Raw genomic sequence first — 14,791 nt, 5'->3', positions numbered from 1 at the left:
CTGGCACCCCTCGATCAAATGGAACAAAGGCTCTCTCATTGCTCTCTGTTGTTTCTTAACAGCCTCTTAGAAAATTCTCCCATTTCTCCCTCCCCACGACACTCTAGTTGTATTTCTAAGTGATCCACCAGAGTTTCAGCATCGTAACTACTGTACAGAAATAATCTTAACCAAATAAAATGGGAAGGTCATACACGAACGCTCTGCTGTGTCAACATTACATACCCTCTTTTGTCAACTGCCTTCTTATTGGCACTCTGGCTAGATGGGAAAACTTCGCAAGCAGCTGCCAAAAACACAAAACAAAAAAACTGCAGGGCAGAATTGAGTATTCTGATACCCCCACCCCACCCCACGCACAGAGCACAAGGTTGAGATGTTCGTGAATGTTAAACGTCCTTCTGTGTTAATGTACTACATTGAGCAGTATGAACTATGTTTTGGAAGCAAAATCGCTCGAAGCAAAATGACCTTGAGAAAACGGCGGTCAAACGAGATTGGCCCTGGGAGTTTGCGTAATGTCTTTGTGTTGATGTATTAGACATTCATTCGGTCCCTCTTCTCCCCCCATTCCCAAATTGTGTGTTCTGATAAGCCTGCTTGAAACTACCATATGCCATTTTTGTTTCTTTCGAAATAAGAACTTTACTCTCCAAGATCTGAACACATTGCCTCTCTGGGTGAGTTCGGGATGACCAGGGTGTCCAATTTAAATTGTGAACAGGCAGATGGGAGGGAAGGGGTAAGGAAGTCCAAAGATGTGGTCATTTGACAGTGGCTGTTCAGTGATGAATTATATTTTGTTATATAATGATAACCATCTTCAACTACTTGAAGGGCTGTCATACAGAGGATGGTGCGGAGTTGTTTTCTGTAGCCCCAGAAGGTCCGACCAGAACCAACAGGTTGAAATTAAATCAGAAGAGTTTTCGGCTAAACATTAGGACGAACTTCCTGACAGTTAAAGCAGTTCCTCATTGGAACAGGCTTCCTCGGGAGGTGGTGGGTTCTCCTTCTTTGGGGGTTTTCAAACAGAGGCTAGGTGGCCATCTGACAGCAATGTTGGTTCTGTGAACTTAGGCAGATCATGAGAGGGAGAGCAAGAAAGGTTGCATCAGTGCTTGGTTCTTGTGGCCCTTTCTTACACACCCAGGGAAATGCTGATTGCCACTTGGGGGTCAGGAAGCAGTTTTCCTCCAGGCCAGTTTGGCCGAAGATCCTGGAGGTTTTTTTGTCATCTTCTGGGCATGGAACAGGAGTCACTGGGAGTGTGTGTGTGGGGGGGTATTTGTGAATTTCCTGCATTGTGCAGGGGGTTGGACTAGATGACCCTGGAGGTCCCTTCCAACTCTATGATTCTGTGATTCTATATAATACGCATACTGTGGCAAAACAACACGTGAAACTTCCTGTTCTGTCCATGGCTTTCTTCAGTGCAGTTGCTCACCACTTATAGAATCACAGAGTTGGAGGGGGCCATAGAGGCCATAATAGTCCACCCCTTCCTGCTCAAAACAGCGTAAAACATCCCTGACAAGTGTTTATCCAGTCGCTGCTTGAAGACTGCCAGTGAGGGGGAGCTCACCACACCTCCCCAGGCAGCTGTTTCCACTGCTGAACTACTCTTACCATAGGATACTTGCAAGATGATGTCATTTGATCGGTATAGGGTGTATGGATAGAAGGGTGGAGGGGTGTATTGGAGTACAGCCCTCTGAGAAAGGTATCTATGTACACAGGCAACAAACTTGATGGGTGGAGGGATGGTTGAATAGGTTGAACTCTGATCTCTTCCAATGCCCTGTTGCTGTTCTGGTGGTATAGCCCTATTAACTGCAACACACTTCTGCCAATGTAGATTTTATAACTGGATCACTTGATTGTGCTTTTCAGTGCCAGAAAAGAAGGCTGGGATATTGCTCTGTAAAGCTAATGGAAAACTTTTTTTTTTTTTGCACTTTGCCATTTGTTTTCTACAGAGGACTGTAGGAAAATACAACTCTACCATAATGCACATTGTTTCCCTTTACGAATCGTCCAGTACAGTTCTGTGCAGAGTTACTCCAGCCTGAGAACCATTGATTCGAAATTATTCTTATCCGAAGGATAGCGTTAATAAGACATTGTGCAGCCCTTGCTTCTGCCATCTGTGGCAACTGAAGTGTATGAAGATCTGAAAAGAGACTGTTCCAGAAATCTCATGGTGCCCTTTTTTTTCACCAGCATGCTAAGAAAACTACGTCCCTTCTTTGGGGTGAAATTTAACGCCTCTAGGCAAAAGCACTGGGCAGTATGGAGATTTGCTTCATGGAGATTGATACATAAATGATATAGTTAGCAAACACTGTTTTCACCTGCTTGTTGATTAAAAATGCCGGTGCTCACAATGCGGTGTAAACTGAGGACATGTCTTCTCTCCGTTTTCCCACTCCTGTTCAGAACCATGCTTTTTGAGAGTGTGGAAACAGGGCTGAAGCTAGTTCCTAAATTCATGAAATAGCTGTTTATATATTTGCCTCTTAGTAATTGCATTCTAATATTGAGACAGGAACTGGCAAGTTTCCTATCTTGTTTTAATACCGAGTAATTAACATAATCCTTTCCTATCGTCTTTGTTTAGGTATCCCCACACTTTGAATGATTTGGACATAATGACAGCTGAAGATTCCACGGCTAGAATGAGTAACGATTCTTCCAGCATGCCGACAAACAAAGTGCCAGAAGGTGTCGCTGGCGCACCTAATGAGGCTGCGCTATTGGCACTAATCGAGCGCACTGGATATACCATGGTTCAGGAGAATGGGCAGCGCAAATATGGCGGTCCACCTCCAGGCTGGGAAGGTTTGCATCCTCCTCGTGGGTGCGAAGTCTTTGTTGGTAAAATTCCCCGTGACGTCTATGAAGACGAGCTGGTCCCTGTATTTGAATCTGTGGGCCGAATCTACGAAATGCGCCTGATGATGGATTTTGATGGGAAAAACCGTGGGTATGCCTTCGTCATGTACACTCAGAAACATGAAGCCAAGCGTGCTGTCAGGGAGCTGAACAACTACGAAATCCGTCCCGGCAGGCTGTTAGGGGTGTGTTGCAGCGTCGACAACTGCAGGCTGTTCATTGGAGGAATCCCCAAGATGAAGAAAAGGGAAGAGATTTTAGAAGAGATCTCCAAAGTGACCGAAGGAGTGCTTGATGTCATTGTGTATGCCAGTGCAGCGGACAAAATGAAGAACCGAGGATTCGCCTTTGTAGAGTACGAAAGCCACCGAGCGGCGGCCATGGCAAGGCGGAAACTGATGCCCGGGAGAATCCAACTTTGGGGCCACCAGATTGCCGTCGACTGGGCGGAGCCTGAAATAGATGTTGACGAAGATGTCATGGAGACCGTAAAAATCCTGTATGTGAGGAATTTAATGATCGAAACCTCGGAGGATACAATTAAAAAAGTCTTCGGTCAGTTCAACCCTGGTTGTGTAGAACGAGTTAAAAAAATACGAGATTATGCCTTTGTACACTTCACAAGCCGGGAGGATGCAGTTCATGCCATGAATAATCTCAATGGCACTGAACTCGAAGGGTCCTGTCTGGAAGTTACCCTAGCCAAGCCGGTGGATAAAGAGCAGTACACCCGTTACCAGAAAGCGGCTAAAGGGGGAGGAACCACAGAAGTTACTCAACAGCCGAACTATGTTTACTCTTGTGATCCGTATACACTAGCATATTATGGCTATCCGTACAATGCTCTGATTGGTCCTAATCGAGAATATTTTGTGAAAGGTTAGTATACAGCTTTGGGCATGTTTGTTATTGCCTAGTGGGCTTTAGACTTAACAATAAGAACGTAAGAGGAGCCCAGATGGATCAGACCAGTGGTCCGTCTAGTCCAGCATCACGTCTCACACAGTGGCCAACCAGTTCTTCTGGAAGTCCAACAAGAAGACATAGATGCCAGGCCTTCCCCTGATGTTGCCTCCTGGCGCTGGTATTCAGAGGTTTACTGCCTCTGAATGTGGAGGTTTCCTTTGTTTAATCCCCTTTTTGAAGCTGTCTATAAGTTAGATCCACTGGCAACAAATTCCACATTTTACTCACTCATTGTGTTGGGCCTTTTAGACTCAAATAAGTGTCCAGTGGTACCTTTTAAAACCAACAAAGTTTAATTCTGGGTCTACGCTTTCGTGTGCATGCACTTTTGCTTCTCAAATGTTAATATGCACTTTTGCATGCACACGAAAGCTTAGACCCAGAAGAACTAAAATTCGTTCCTCTTAAAGGTGCCACTGGACTCAGACTTTGTTCTGTTGCTTCAGACCAACACGGCTACCCACCTAATCTTACCAAAAATGGTTCACAATCTTTTTGGCAAGTAGTAACATGTTCTGTGGTAAACCACCTGCTCAGCCTCACACCCAGTGCCTGCCCTGACCTAAGGGTAAGCAAAACATAAATGTCAAAATATGAGGAAATGGGGGAAATTGAGCAATTCCTGTCCTTGGGGGGGCCCCCCAATGCTTCAGTTCTGTTTTTTTGTGAGAAGGGGGGAAAACAGATCTCTGGATGATTTGTTTATACACTGCTCATTCTTACTTAATAATGTGTGAATGGTGGGAATATGCTATTTTTAATATTTTCTCTCCACAAAATAGTTCATTGTATGCATTTGAGCTTACACAAGTATTCACACAACTATTTCCTGTGCTTGCTAAACAAATATTCTCAATGTGGTAGAAATCCCATTCTATAGTCTTTTGCTCATGCTTCAAGCGTACTCTTTATTATTCACCGTCATGCAGGCCAGAAATGATAAAACCAATCATTTTGCATTCTCTCTCTCTTGTGCGTGTGAGATTTTTCTGGCACCTTAACATCTATCCAAAGAGATTCACACGTTCTCAGTGTTGCCATACTTGAAATGGGTTTTCAGTCCTTATACTGTTGATGCAGTTTTGGATGAGAAGTCTCCGGTACAAGTAGGCTTACCAAGTGGCAGCGGGGGATCCGCGGGGATGGCGACACGCGTTGCACCCGCCGTCGCCAGGATGTGACGCTACGTGTCGCTCTGGCAACGGGACTCCAAACAGCCCCGTTGCCAGAGCAACGCGTTGCGTCACATCCTGGCGACGGTGGTGCAATGCGTGTTGCCGTCCCCGTGGCAGGGATCCTGTGAAGACATGCGGATCCCCCGCCGCCACTTGGTAAGCCTAGGTACAAGGAACTCAAGAATTTCAGTGATTTCTCTGTGCAAAGATATTTGTTGCATAGATAAAGTCTTAAGGCTGAGAGCCAGTTTGGTGTAGTGGTTAAGAGCGGTGGAGTCTAATCTGAAGAACTGGGTTTGATTCCCCACTCCTCCACATCCAGCTGCTGGTGTGACCTTGGGTCAGTCACAAGTTCTCTCAGAGCTGTTATCTCAAGAGCAGTTCTGTCAGTGCTCTCTCAGCCGGGCCCCACCTACCTCACAGGGTGTCTGTTGAGGGGAGAGGAAGGGAAGGGAATTGTACACTGCTCCGAGACTCTGAGGGAAGGGAAGGGTATGAATCCTCCTCCTCTTCCTCCTCTGTGAATGTCCCACAGTAAATTCTGTTAAACCCCACTGATTTCAACAAAACATTTTTTAAAATTGTACCTCTGATATTTGCATACAAAAATGGGATTTCCACACAGTGAATTGAAGAGTCAGGGCTGGTATCGGGATGCGGTGACCTTCAGTCCCCACAGTTCAGTCCCCACCAGTGTTCCCTCTAAGCTGAGTCAGTGTGAGCCAGCTCACAGTTTTTTAGCCTCCAGCTCAGACCTTTTTGTCTTAGCGTAGGAAGGAGGGGGCTCCAGAGCCAAATAATTTTTGCAGCAGCCAAATCGCTCGCTCACAACTTTAATGCCAGTCGCTCAGAAAGTAGAATTTTTTGCTGACAAGACCCCATCGCTTCGAGGGAACATTGGTTCCCCACTACTGTCTACGGCCTTTCCCCTCCTCCTCACGCCTGGCCCCAAAACCTCCTTATGCCCCATCTCTCAGTGCTGCCCCATAACCTTTCCCTTCATTGACTGGTTGCTTAAATTCCTCTGAAGAACCAGAGTGGTGATCGGGGACAGCGACAACACTGTTGCCACAGCTGGGCTCCCATTTAACAGATAATGCAAGAATGTTGTTAACGGGGCTCTTTTTGTAGAAAAAGCCCAGCAGGAACTTATTAGCATAATAGGCCACACCCAATAGCAGAAATCCATTAGCATATTGGGCCATACCCCTGACAGCACTGCTCATTAGCATATTAGGCCGCACCCCCATGTTACCAGAAGTGTGCTCATCCAGCCACACCAACCTTTTGCTACTTATTCTGTTTACCTTGTTTGTTGTCAAAACCCAGGGCCTTTTTTTGTAGCAGGAACTCCTTTGCATGTTAGGCCACACACCCCTAATGTAGCCAATCCTAATGAGTTTCTGCTGTTGGGTGTGGCCTATTATGGTAATGAGTTCCTGCTGGGCGTGGCCAACTCGGGAGCCAGCCGGAACTCCGTTCCTGTGCCTTCCTGCCCAAAAATAGCCCTGGTTGTTAACGGAAACAAGCACGAGGAGTAATTCGGAGTCTAAAACGTGATAGAAAAGTACGTAATTACTCAATGTTGTGATCCGTACTGATGACATACCCTGGCCTGGGTAATGCTCTCCCCCCCCCGCCCTGCTTCTAAGGTTGCCAGAGATTTAGATCTGGTGTGTGCCATAGTTAACCGTGTGCTTTACCAGTTTTATTTTTTTTATTCTTTTATTTACAAGCAGGCAGCATTAGAGGCAGAGGACGAGGCGCAGCAGGCAACAGAGCGCCTGGCCCGAGAGGTTCTTACCTGGGGGGATATTCTGCAGGCCGTGGCATATATAGCAGATATCATGAAGGGAAAGGCAAGCTGCAAGAAAAAGGATATGAGCTTGTTCCTAATCTGGAGTTGTCTACGGTCAGCCCAGTTGCCATTAAGCCTGGCACAGGTTAGTATGATGATTGGGGGAGAGGGACAATATTGGCAAGGCAGGGAAATGATAACTACTTCAAGTGTGCTTTAGAACCCCTGTTTGTCCCCAGCAAGAGTAGCCACAAACCTAGAAATGAAACTGAAAACATCTTATAGAAGGGATGCGTGTTATCATAGGGGCTTAGAGCTAGCGGTAGGGTTGCCATCCCCCTGACGGGATGGGGGTTTACCCACTTTCTGGGCCCCCAATCTGCCACTGGCCAGTGGGGGAGCCCCGCCCCCAAACAGTCATGTTCATGCCAACATGCCTGGCGTGATGATGTCACCTGGAGGTAATGTCACTGTGCAGGGCATGTTGTGTGAGGGACGCTCTAGCATTTGAGGGAAAACTCTATGGTTATCATAGAGTTTTTTCTCAAACGCTATAGCATGTCCCCCCACAACATGCCCTGCACAATGATGTCACTTCTGAGTAATGTCATTGTGGCGCACGCACTTTGCGCACGCACCAAAGAATCCCAGAGAAGAAGAGGACCCCCCCTGCCGGCAGCCAGATAAAACCTGGCAACCTTAGCTAATGGGGTGGATCCAACTAGCTTTTCTGCTGATAAAAAGAGAGGAAGGGTCCCCTTTTGACCAGACAAAAAGGTTATGTTGGGAATCATTAGGCCTGCATCAACAAAACCAAAGGGAGAATAGGCTGTCAGAAGGAGGTCCGTCGGGCAAGATGGAGTGGGAAAGCTGTTTAGATCCACCTCACCACCTCTGCTTTTATAGGATGTTTGTTCGATCATTATTTGACTAGGGGAAGGTCAGCAACTTTAAGCCATGATGGCATGGCAATGTGCTGGTTTCCCTCAAAAATATTTTGGTAGCTGGGGAAATGTGGTACCTTGGAAGCTCTCTTGCAAGACCTGAGCATCCCAGTGCCTCGCTTGAGAAGATAAGTGCAAAAGCAACGGGACAACCCTCTTCCACCTGTGTCCAAGAGAACTGTGAAACTTGGCTGTAGAAATCATGAGTCTCTTTACACTCATGTGTAACTTATTTCAACCTGTGTGCCTTGAAATGTAACATGGTAAAAAGATCGGTGGCTTCACCCCTTTCTCCTGAAAAAAATACCTTTTCAGACTATGAGTGAACATGTACTTGCTTTTGTTTGCTCTAAATCCTTTGCTCCTCAACTTCATTGAGTACCCCAAATTCTGATACTGTGGAAGAGGTTTGTCCACTTTTTCCTCCCTGTGCATAATTTTGTGTTCCTCTGTCTCATTCCCCCTTTAGTTATCTTTTCCCCCTAGACTGGAAGGCCCCGAAATCTTCAACCTTCCTCATGGGAAAGGCGTTCCAGCCCCTTCACCCCCTTCTGCATTCTTTCCCAGCTCCGTGATATCTTTGTTGAGACCAGGGCTTTTTTTGTAGAAAAAGCCCAGCAGGAACTCATTAGCATAATAGGCCACATCCCTGACAGCACAACTCATTGGCATATTAGGCCACACCTCCATGTTACCAGAAGTGTGCTCATCCAGCCACACCCACCTTTTGCTTCTTATTCTGTTGACCTTGTTTGTTGTCAAAACCCAGGGCTTTTTTTGGAGCAGGAACTCCTTTGCATGTTAGGCCACACACCCCTAATGTAGCCAATCCTAATGAGTTTCTGCTGTTGGGTGTGGCCTATTATGCTAATGAGTTCCTGCTGGGCGTGGCCAACTCAGGAGCCAGCCGGAACTCCGTTCCTGTGCGTTCCTGCCCAAAAATAGCCCTGGTTGAGACACAACAATCAGACCTATATATAGTGATCGGATCCAGCAATCTACCGGTGCAAAAACTGCAGATCTTCCTGCAAGGATTGCTGATCTCCCCTGTTCCTCCTTCCCCTTCAGCAGTTACTTTATTTATTTGTTTGTTTATTCGCATTTATATCCCGCCCATCCCGTAAATGAGCTCAGGGCGGGTTACAACATTTTAATAAATACAATAAAATTTAAAACACATATAAAATCAGCAGTCATGCTTGCCATAGGGAGAATCCAGCCCATTGATGTAACTAGGTATGGCCGGTTATCAGTAGGTGGGAGACCGCAACCACCTCGGGGGGGGGGGCACATGTGGACGCCCATGCCGCCTCAGCCAAAGGCCTGGCGGAGCAGCTCTGTCTTGCAGGCCCTGCGGAATTGAAGGAGATCCCGCAGGGCCCTGATCTCAATAGGGAGCATGTTCCACCAGGCAGGGGCCAGGACAGAGAAAGCCCTGGCCCTGGTCGAGGCTAGGCGGAGGTCCTTTGGGCCAGGGATCACCAGGAGATGTTGACTCTCTCGCAGGGCTCTTTTTGTAACAGGAACTCCTTTGCATATTACGCCACACACCCCTAATGTAGCCACATTAGCTACATTAGGCTACATTAGGGGTGTGTCGCTTAATATGCAAATGAGTACCTGCTACAAAAAGAGCCCTCAGAGCGTAACGCTCTCCGAGGCGTATATGGGAAGAGGCGGTCCCTTAGGTATGTTGGTCCCAGGCCGTTTAAAGGTTGATTGACCGCAGAAAGGTTGATTCCCGTGACTGCAAGGACCCATGTGGAATAGGCGCCATGCAGGTCAGTGGGCTACTGTGAGGAGGGGGAAGGCAGGGGAAATCACCTTTCCTGCCTGTTCCTTCAGTGGCAGGGCAATTCCCCCCCTTTTGCCGCCTCACTTCAGCCCACTGACTATGGTTGCCAACCTGCCAAGTGGGGCCTGGAGATCTCCCGGAATTCCAACTGGTCTCCAGGCCACAGAGGCCAGTTCCCCTGGAGCATCTAGCTCCTTTGGAGGGTGGACTCTATGGCATTATAGCCTGCTGAGGTCCCTCCCCCTCCCCAAACCCTGCCACCCCTGGCTCCACCCCCAGATCTCCAGCAATAGCCCATCCTGGAGTTGTCAAGACTACCACTGACCCATGTGGCTGCTACCACACATGGGTCCCGCACGGTGCCCAGAAATAGATTTTTCCCAGGTTCAAAATAGCTGCATGGCAGGAGAGGGGAGCAGGGAAGATGTACTGGGTTGCTGGATCCAACCCCATATGCCAAATGAGGCCAGACCGTAGACCTAGGATTGCCATGCCCCCGATGGAGGTGGGGCTTCCCTGATTTCAGAGCCCCCAATCCCCCAATTTGCCACAGAACATGATCCTCCAATGGGAGGCCTGGCTTTATAATAAATTCTTTGAGGAGCTAGTGAGTGGGGTCACACGGGGGGAAAAGTCAAAAAATGAAGTGTTAAGCAGTGAGATACCTCAGAAATTTTTACACACAATGTACTTTATTTAACAAATGAATCTAGACAGAATTTTTACTATTGTATTTTGGATCTGCTTGGAGGATTTAAAAAGAACTGTTTCTGGCTATAGTCAATGTGTGGGCTTTTTCTGTCCTGTTCTTTTCCACTCAGGCATGCTGTGGATTCTAGTTATAGGGTGCGTTCAGACGGCTCTTTAGATCTGCGCGAGGCACAGGTGCCTCATGGATCTAAATGTAATGTCTAGACATCAACATCTGGGAAACGTCCATCTTCTGTGAGCATCCAGTTTTGCCGCGCTTAGGAGCCGTACTAAAAAGATACTACTTTAAAAGTAGAGTTTTCGGTTCCAACGGGCCACTCGCGGACTTTCCCCTGTCTGATCGTTCCAGTGCGCAATTAAAAATGGTGCCCGTTCGGGATGGTCTGACATCAGACCATCCCGAATGGGCGCCATTTTAAAAAATCTTGATTCTGCATATGCGCGAATAACCAAGGATGCAATATCATGCCTATGCACACGCGCAAACTTTTGTTTTTTTTAAAAAAAGCCACCGCGTGCATGCCTCATTCAGTGGACGCCATCTAGACAATCCACAGCGGAAGCAGCGTGCGGTAAGGCGATTCCCCTGGGGGATATCTGGTCGTGTGAGGACGGATTTAAAAGATCGAGATCAAATTTGAGCCGGCATAGTGGTGGAATTAGCTGTCCATCTGAACGCACCCATAAGTAGGATCCCAGAAATATCCTGAATTTTAAAAGGCAGGTGTGGCTGTTGTCTTTCCCACGCTGATAACTGAAAAACTTGGCTCCTGGTTTTTGTACAGAATCTATAGGCAGTACCCTTCAGATCCTCAAGGATCTCCCAGCATCCCATCCCAGAATTTCCCATGAAGCACAGAGGCCTGGCCTTTCAGATGTCTGCTTTCTGACTGGGCCCCATTTAGAGCATAGCCTCTAGCTTTCAGGGTCTATCTTGTGTCAGAGAAGTCGGTTGACATCTGCTTTCGCTGGTCACTTCCAAAGTAGTTACCCATGAAAGGGTTCCCTCCTGTTGATTCTAGGCATCCTCATGTTTGGCCTAATCAGGGCTTTTTTTGGTAGAAAAAGCCCAGCAGGAACATATTAGCATAACAGGCCACACCCAACAGCAGAAACTCATTAGCATATTAGGCCACACACCTGACAGCACAACTCATTGGCATATTAGGCCACACACCTGACAGCACAACTTATTGGCATATTAGTCTGCACCCCCATGTTACGAGAAGTGTGCTCATCCAGCCACACCCACCTTTTGCTTCTTATTCTGTTTACCCAGGGCCTTTTTTTGTAGCAGGAACTCCTTTGCATGTTAAGCCACACACCCCTACTGTAGCCAATCCTAATGAGTTTCTGCTGTTGGGTGTGGCCTATTATTCTAATGAGTTCCTGCTGGGCGTGGCCAACGTAGAAGCCAGCCGGAACTCCGTTCCTGTGCGTTCCTGCCCAAAAATAGCCCTGGGCCTAATGATAGCTGAAGTCAACAGTGGACAGTTTTTGGTTTTCTAAGAAGCTGCAGATCTTGCTCTTCCTCGAGGACCGTGGCAGAGAGGACGGGATGCTTTTTTGGCATCCTAGTTGGAAACTTGTTCAAGGTCCTTTTCTCAATCCAGATTTTGAGGGTTATTAGTCAATTTACAATGTTATAAATTTTTTGCATTCCTTAGGAGCCCCCCAAATTGATAGAGACTGATGTTTTGTTTGTGGGTGGTTCAATTATGCTGTGCTCTCTGCCTAGGGACAGGCCAGTTTGCTGTCAGATAGAGCTATCATCAGGGCTTTTTTTGTAGAAAAAGTCCAGCAGGAACTCATTAGCATAATAGGCCACACCCAGCACCAGAAACTCATTAGCATATTAGGCCACACCCCTGATTGCACCACTCATTAGCATATTAGGCCGCATTCCCATGTTACCAGAAGTGTGGTCATCCAGCCACAACCACCTTTTGCTTCTTATTCTGTTTACCTTGTTTGTTGTCAAAACCCAGAGCTTTTTTTTTTTAGCAGGAACTCCTTTGCATGTTAGGCCACACACCCCTAATGTAGCCAATTCTAATGAGTTTCTACTGCTGGGTGTGGCCTGTTATGCTAATGAGTTCCTGCTGGGTGTGGCCAACTTGGAAGCCAGCCGGAACGCCGTTCCTGTGTTTTCCTGCCCCAAAATAGCCCTGGCTATCATCAGGTGCAGGGCAAGAGTGTTTGGATAAAATAGCATCTTGGTTGTTTCAGTTGTCATCTAACACTATCTTGGTCTGGTTTATTCTAGAGAGCCAGTTTGGTGTAGTGGTTAGGAGCGCGGACTCGAATCTGGGAGAACCGAGTTTGATTCCCCACTCCTCCACATTCAGCTGCTGGTGTGACCTTGGGTCAGTCACAAGTTCTCTCAGAGCTGTTCTCTCAAGGGCAGTCCTCGAAAGAGCTCTCTCAGCCCCACCTACCTCACAAGGTGTCTGTTGTGGGGAGGGGAAGGGAAAAGAGATTGTAAGCCGCTCTGAGACTCCTTCAGGTAGTGAAGGGCAGGATATAAATCCAATCTCTTCTTCTTCTCATCTCTTCTAGTGGCAATTCCAGCTATTGGCACCCAATATTCCATGTTTCAAGCAGCTCCAACAGCTAAGATGATAGAAGATGGGAAGATCCATGCCATGGAGCACATCATCAGCCCCATTGCTGTCCAGCAGGACCCGGCTAGTGCGGCTGCCGCAGCTGCTGCAGCAGCTGTGATACCTGCTGTTTCAACCCCTCCTCCTTTTCAGGTAACATATTTATCATGCATGATTCCTGCTTGGCTTTTCTAGGAGTTCAGGATTTTTAGTTTTCTCTCTTCTAACACAGGAAATCTGACCTCTTGCCAGGTTGCTTTTAAAGGAAATGCATTTCTTGTTAGGAAAATGCTAATCATTTCTCTGCAAGCTGTGGGATTTACTTAAAGGTAAAGGTCAGTCGAATCCGACTCTAGGGTTGCGGTGCTCATCTCCGTTTCAAAGCCGAAGAGCCAGTGCTGTCCGAAGACGTTTCCGTGGTCATGTGGCCGGCATGACTAAACACCAAGGCGCACGGAACACTGTTACCTTCCCACCAAAGTGGTACCTATTTATCTACTTGCAATCTCTTGCTTTCGAACTGCTAGGTTGGCAGGAGCTGGGACCAGAGACGGGAGCTCACTCCGTCATGCGGCACACTTGGCTCTCGAACTGCTGAACTACCGACCTTTCACAGCCTGCAGTTCAGCGTCTTAACCACTTGAGCCACCGCAGCTCCTACTTATGATGCAACTTACTTGCTGGGCTCTAGTGGGAGCTTCTCTGTGCTTGTTAGTGGCTGAGCGCAAGTAGTTTTCTGTGATGCTCTTGATCAAATTGCCTTGACCTGGATGACCCAGGCTAACCTGATTTTATCAGGTCCCGGAAGCCAGGGCTTTTTTTGTAGAAAAAGCCCAGCAGGAACTCATTAGCATAATAGGCCACACCCCTGACAGCACAGCTCATTAGCATATTAGGCCACACCCCCCATGTTACCAGAAGTGTGGTCATCCAACCACACCCACCTTTTGCTTCTTATTCTCTTTACCTTGTTTGTTGTCAAAACCCAGGGCTTTTTGTTTGGAGCAGGAACTCCTTTGTATGATAGGCCACACCCCCTAATTGTAGCCAATCCTAATGAGTTTCTGCTGTTGGGTATGGCCTATTATGTTAATGAGTTCCTGCTGGGCGTGGCCAACTTGGGAGCCAGCCGGAACTCCGTTCCTGTGCGTTCCTGCCCCAAAATAGCCCTGCCGGAAGCTAAGCAGGATCGACCTTGGTTGGTACTTGGAGGGATAAACCACCAAGGAAGTCGCCTCTGTTTCGCTCTCTGTGAAGCATCTCTGCCATGCTCTAGATGGCCCAGGCTAGCCTGATATTCTCAGATCTTGGAAGCTGAAGAGGGTCAGCCGTCGTTAATCATTGGACGGGAGACAAGCAGGGAACTCCAGGGTCACTAAGCAGAGGCAGGCAGTGGCAAACCACCTCTGTTCCTCTCTTGCCTTGAAAACCCCTTGCCGGGGTGGCCATAAGGCGGTTGCGACTTGATCGCACTTCCCACCACCCTCTCAGCCAACTGCTCTGGGATATTCTTGAGGTTGAGGGAGGATGTATTATACATTGCCCTTGTGCTTTCTGGGTCTGTCCCGTCCCCCCCTTTACCTTAGTTTTTCTGTTTGTGCTCTGGGGAAAGGCTTTATCCCGTGCCACCCAGGGAAAAGATCTGATCTCAGCGCCATCCACCAACACCAGCAGATGGATCCAGTCATCTTCAGTTCCAACAGTTCTGAAACCAAACCTGACCTTTCCGGGCCCAACAAAAAATGCAGGGAAAGTGAAAGGCTCTGCCTCTTTATGTCCCAAAGCATAGCTCTTTGGAACCATTGCCTAAAAAAGCTTGGCGCAGATGCCTGGAGAACCATCCCGAGTCAAAGTTGTCTGCCCCTACCTGTCCTCATCCTAAAGACCCAGTTCCTCACAAACCA

At 47.6% G+C, this 14,791-nt stretch overlaps 1 protein-coding gene across 1 annotated transcript in view; it reads left to right on the top strand.

Moving 5' to 3' along the window:
- Nucleotides 1-14,791, top strand: part of RBM47 (RNA binding motif protein 47) — a 121,581-nt gene that overhangs the window by 99,930 nt on the left and 6,860 nt on the right. Inside the window, exons 2-4 of the mRNA XM_015411906.1 lie at nt 2,621-3,774; nt 6,773-6,979; nt 12,844-13,040. Of these exons, the coding sequence (XP_015267392.1) occupies nt 2,652-3,774; nt 6,773-6,979; nt 12,844-13,040 (1,527 nt within the window). The 5' untranslated portion in view covers nt 2,621-2,651. The remainder of the gene's footprint in view (nt 1-2,620; nt 3,775-6,772; nt 6,980-12,843; nt 13,041-14,791) is intronic.

The sequence above is a fragment of the Gekko japonicus genome, unplaced genomic scaffold, assembly GCF_001447785.1.
Source record: "Gekko japonicus isolate JY-2015 unplaced genomic scaffold, Gekko_japonicus_V1.1 scaffold455, whole genome shotgun sequence".
Taxonomy (NCBI): Eukaryota; Metazoa; Chordata; class Lepidosauria; order Squamata; family Gekkonidae; genus Gekko; species Gekko japonicus.
The sequence above is the reverse complement of the archived record's forward strand: the minus strand, read 5'-3'. Positions and strand labels throughout refer to the sequence as shown.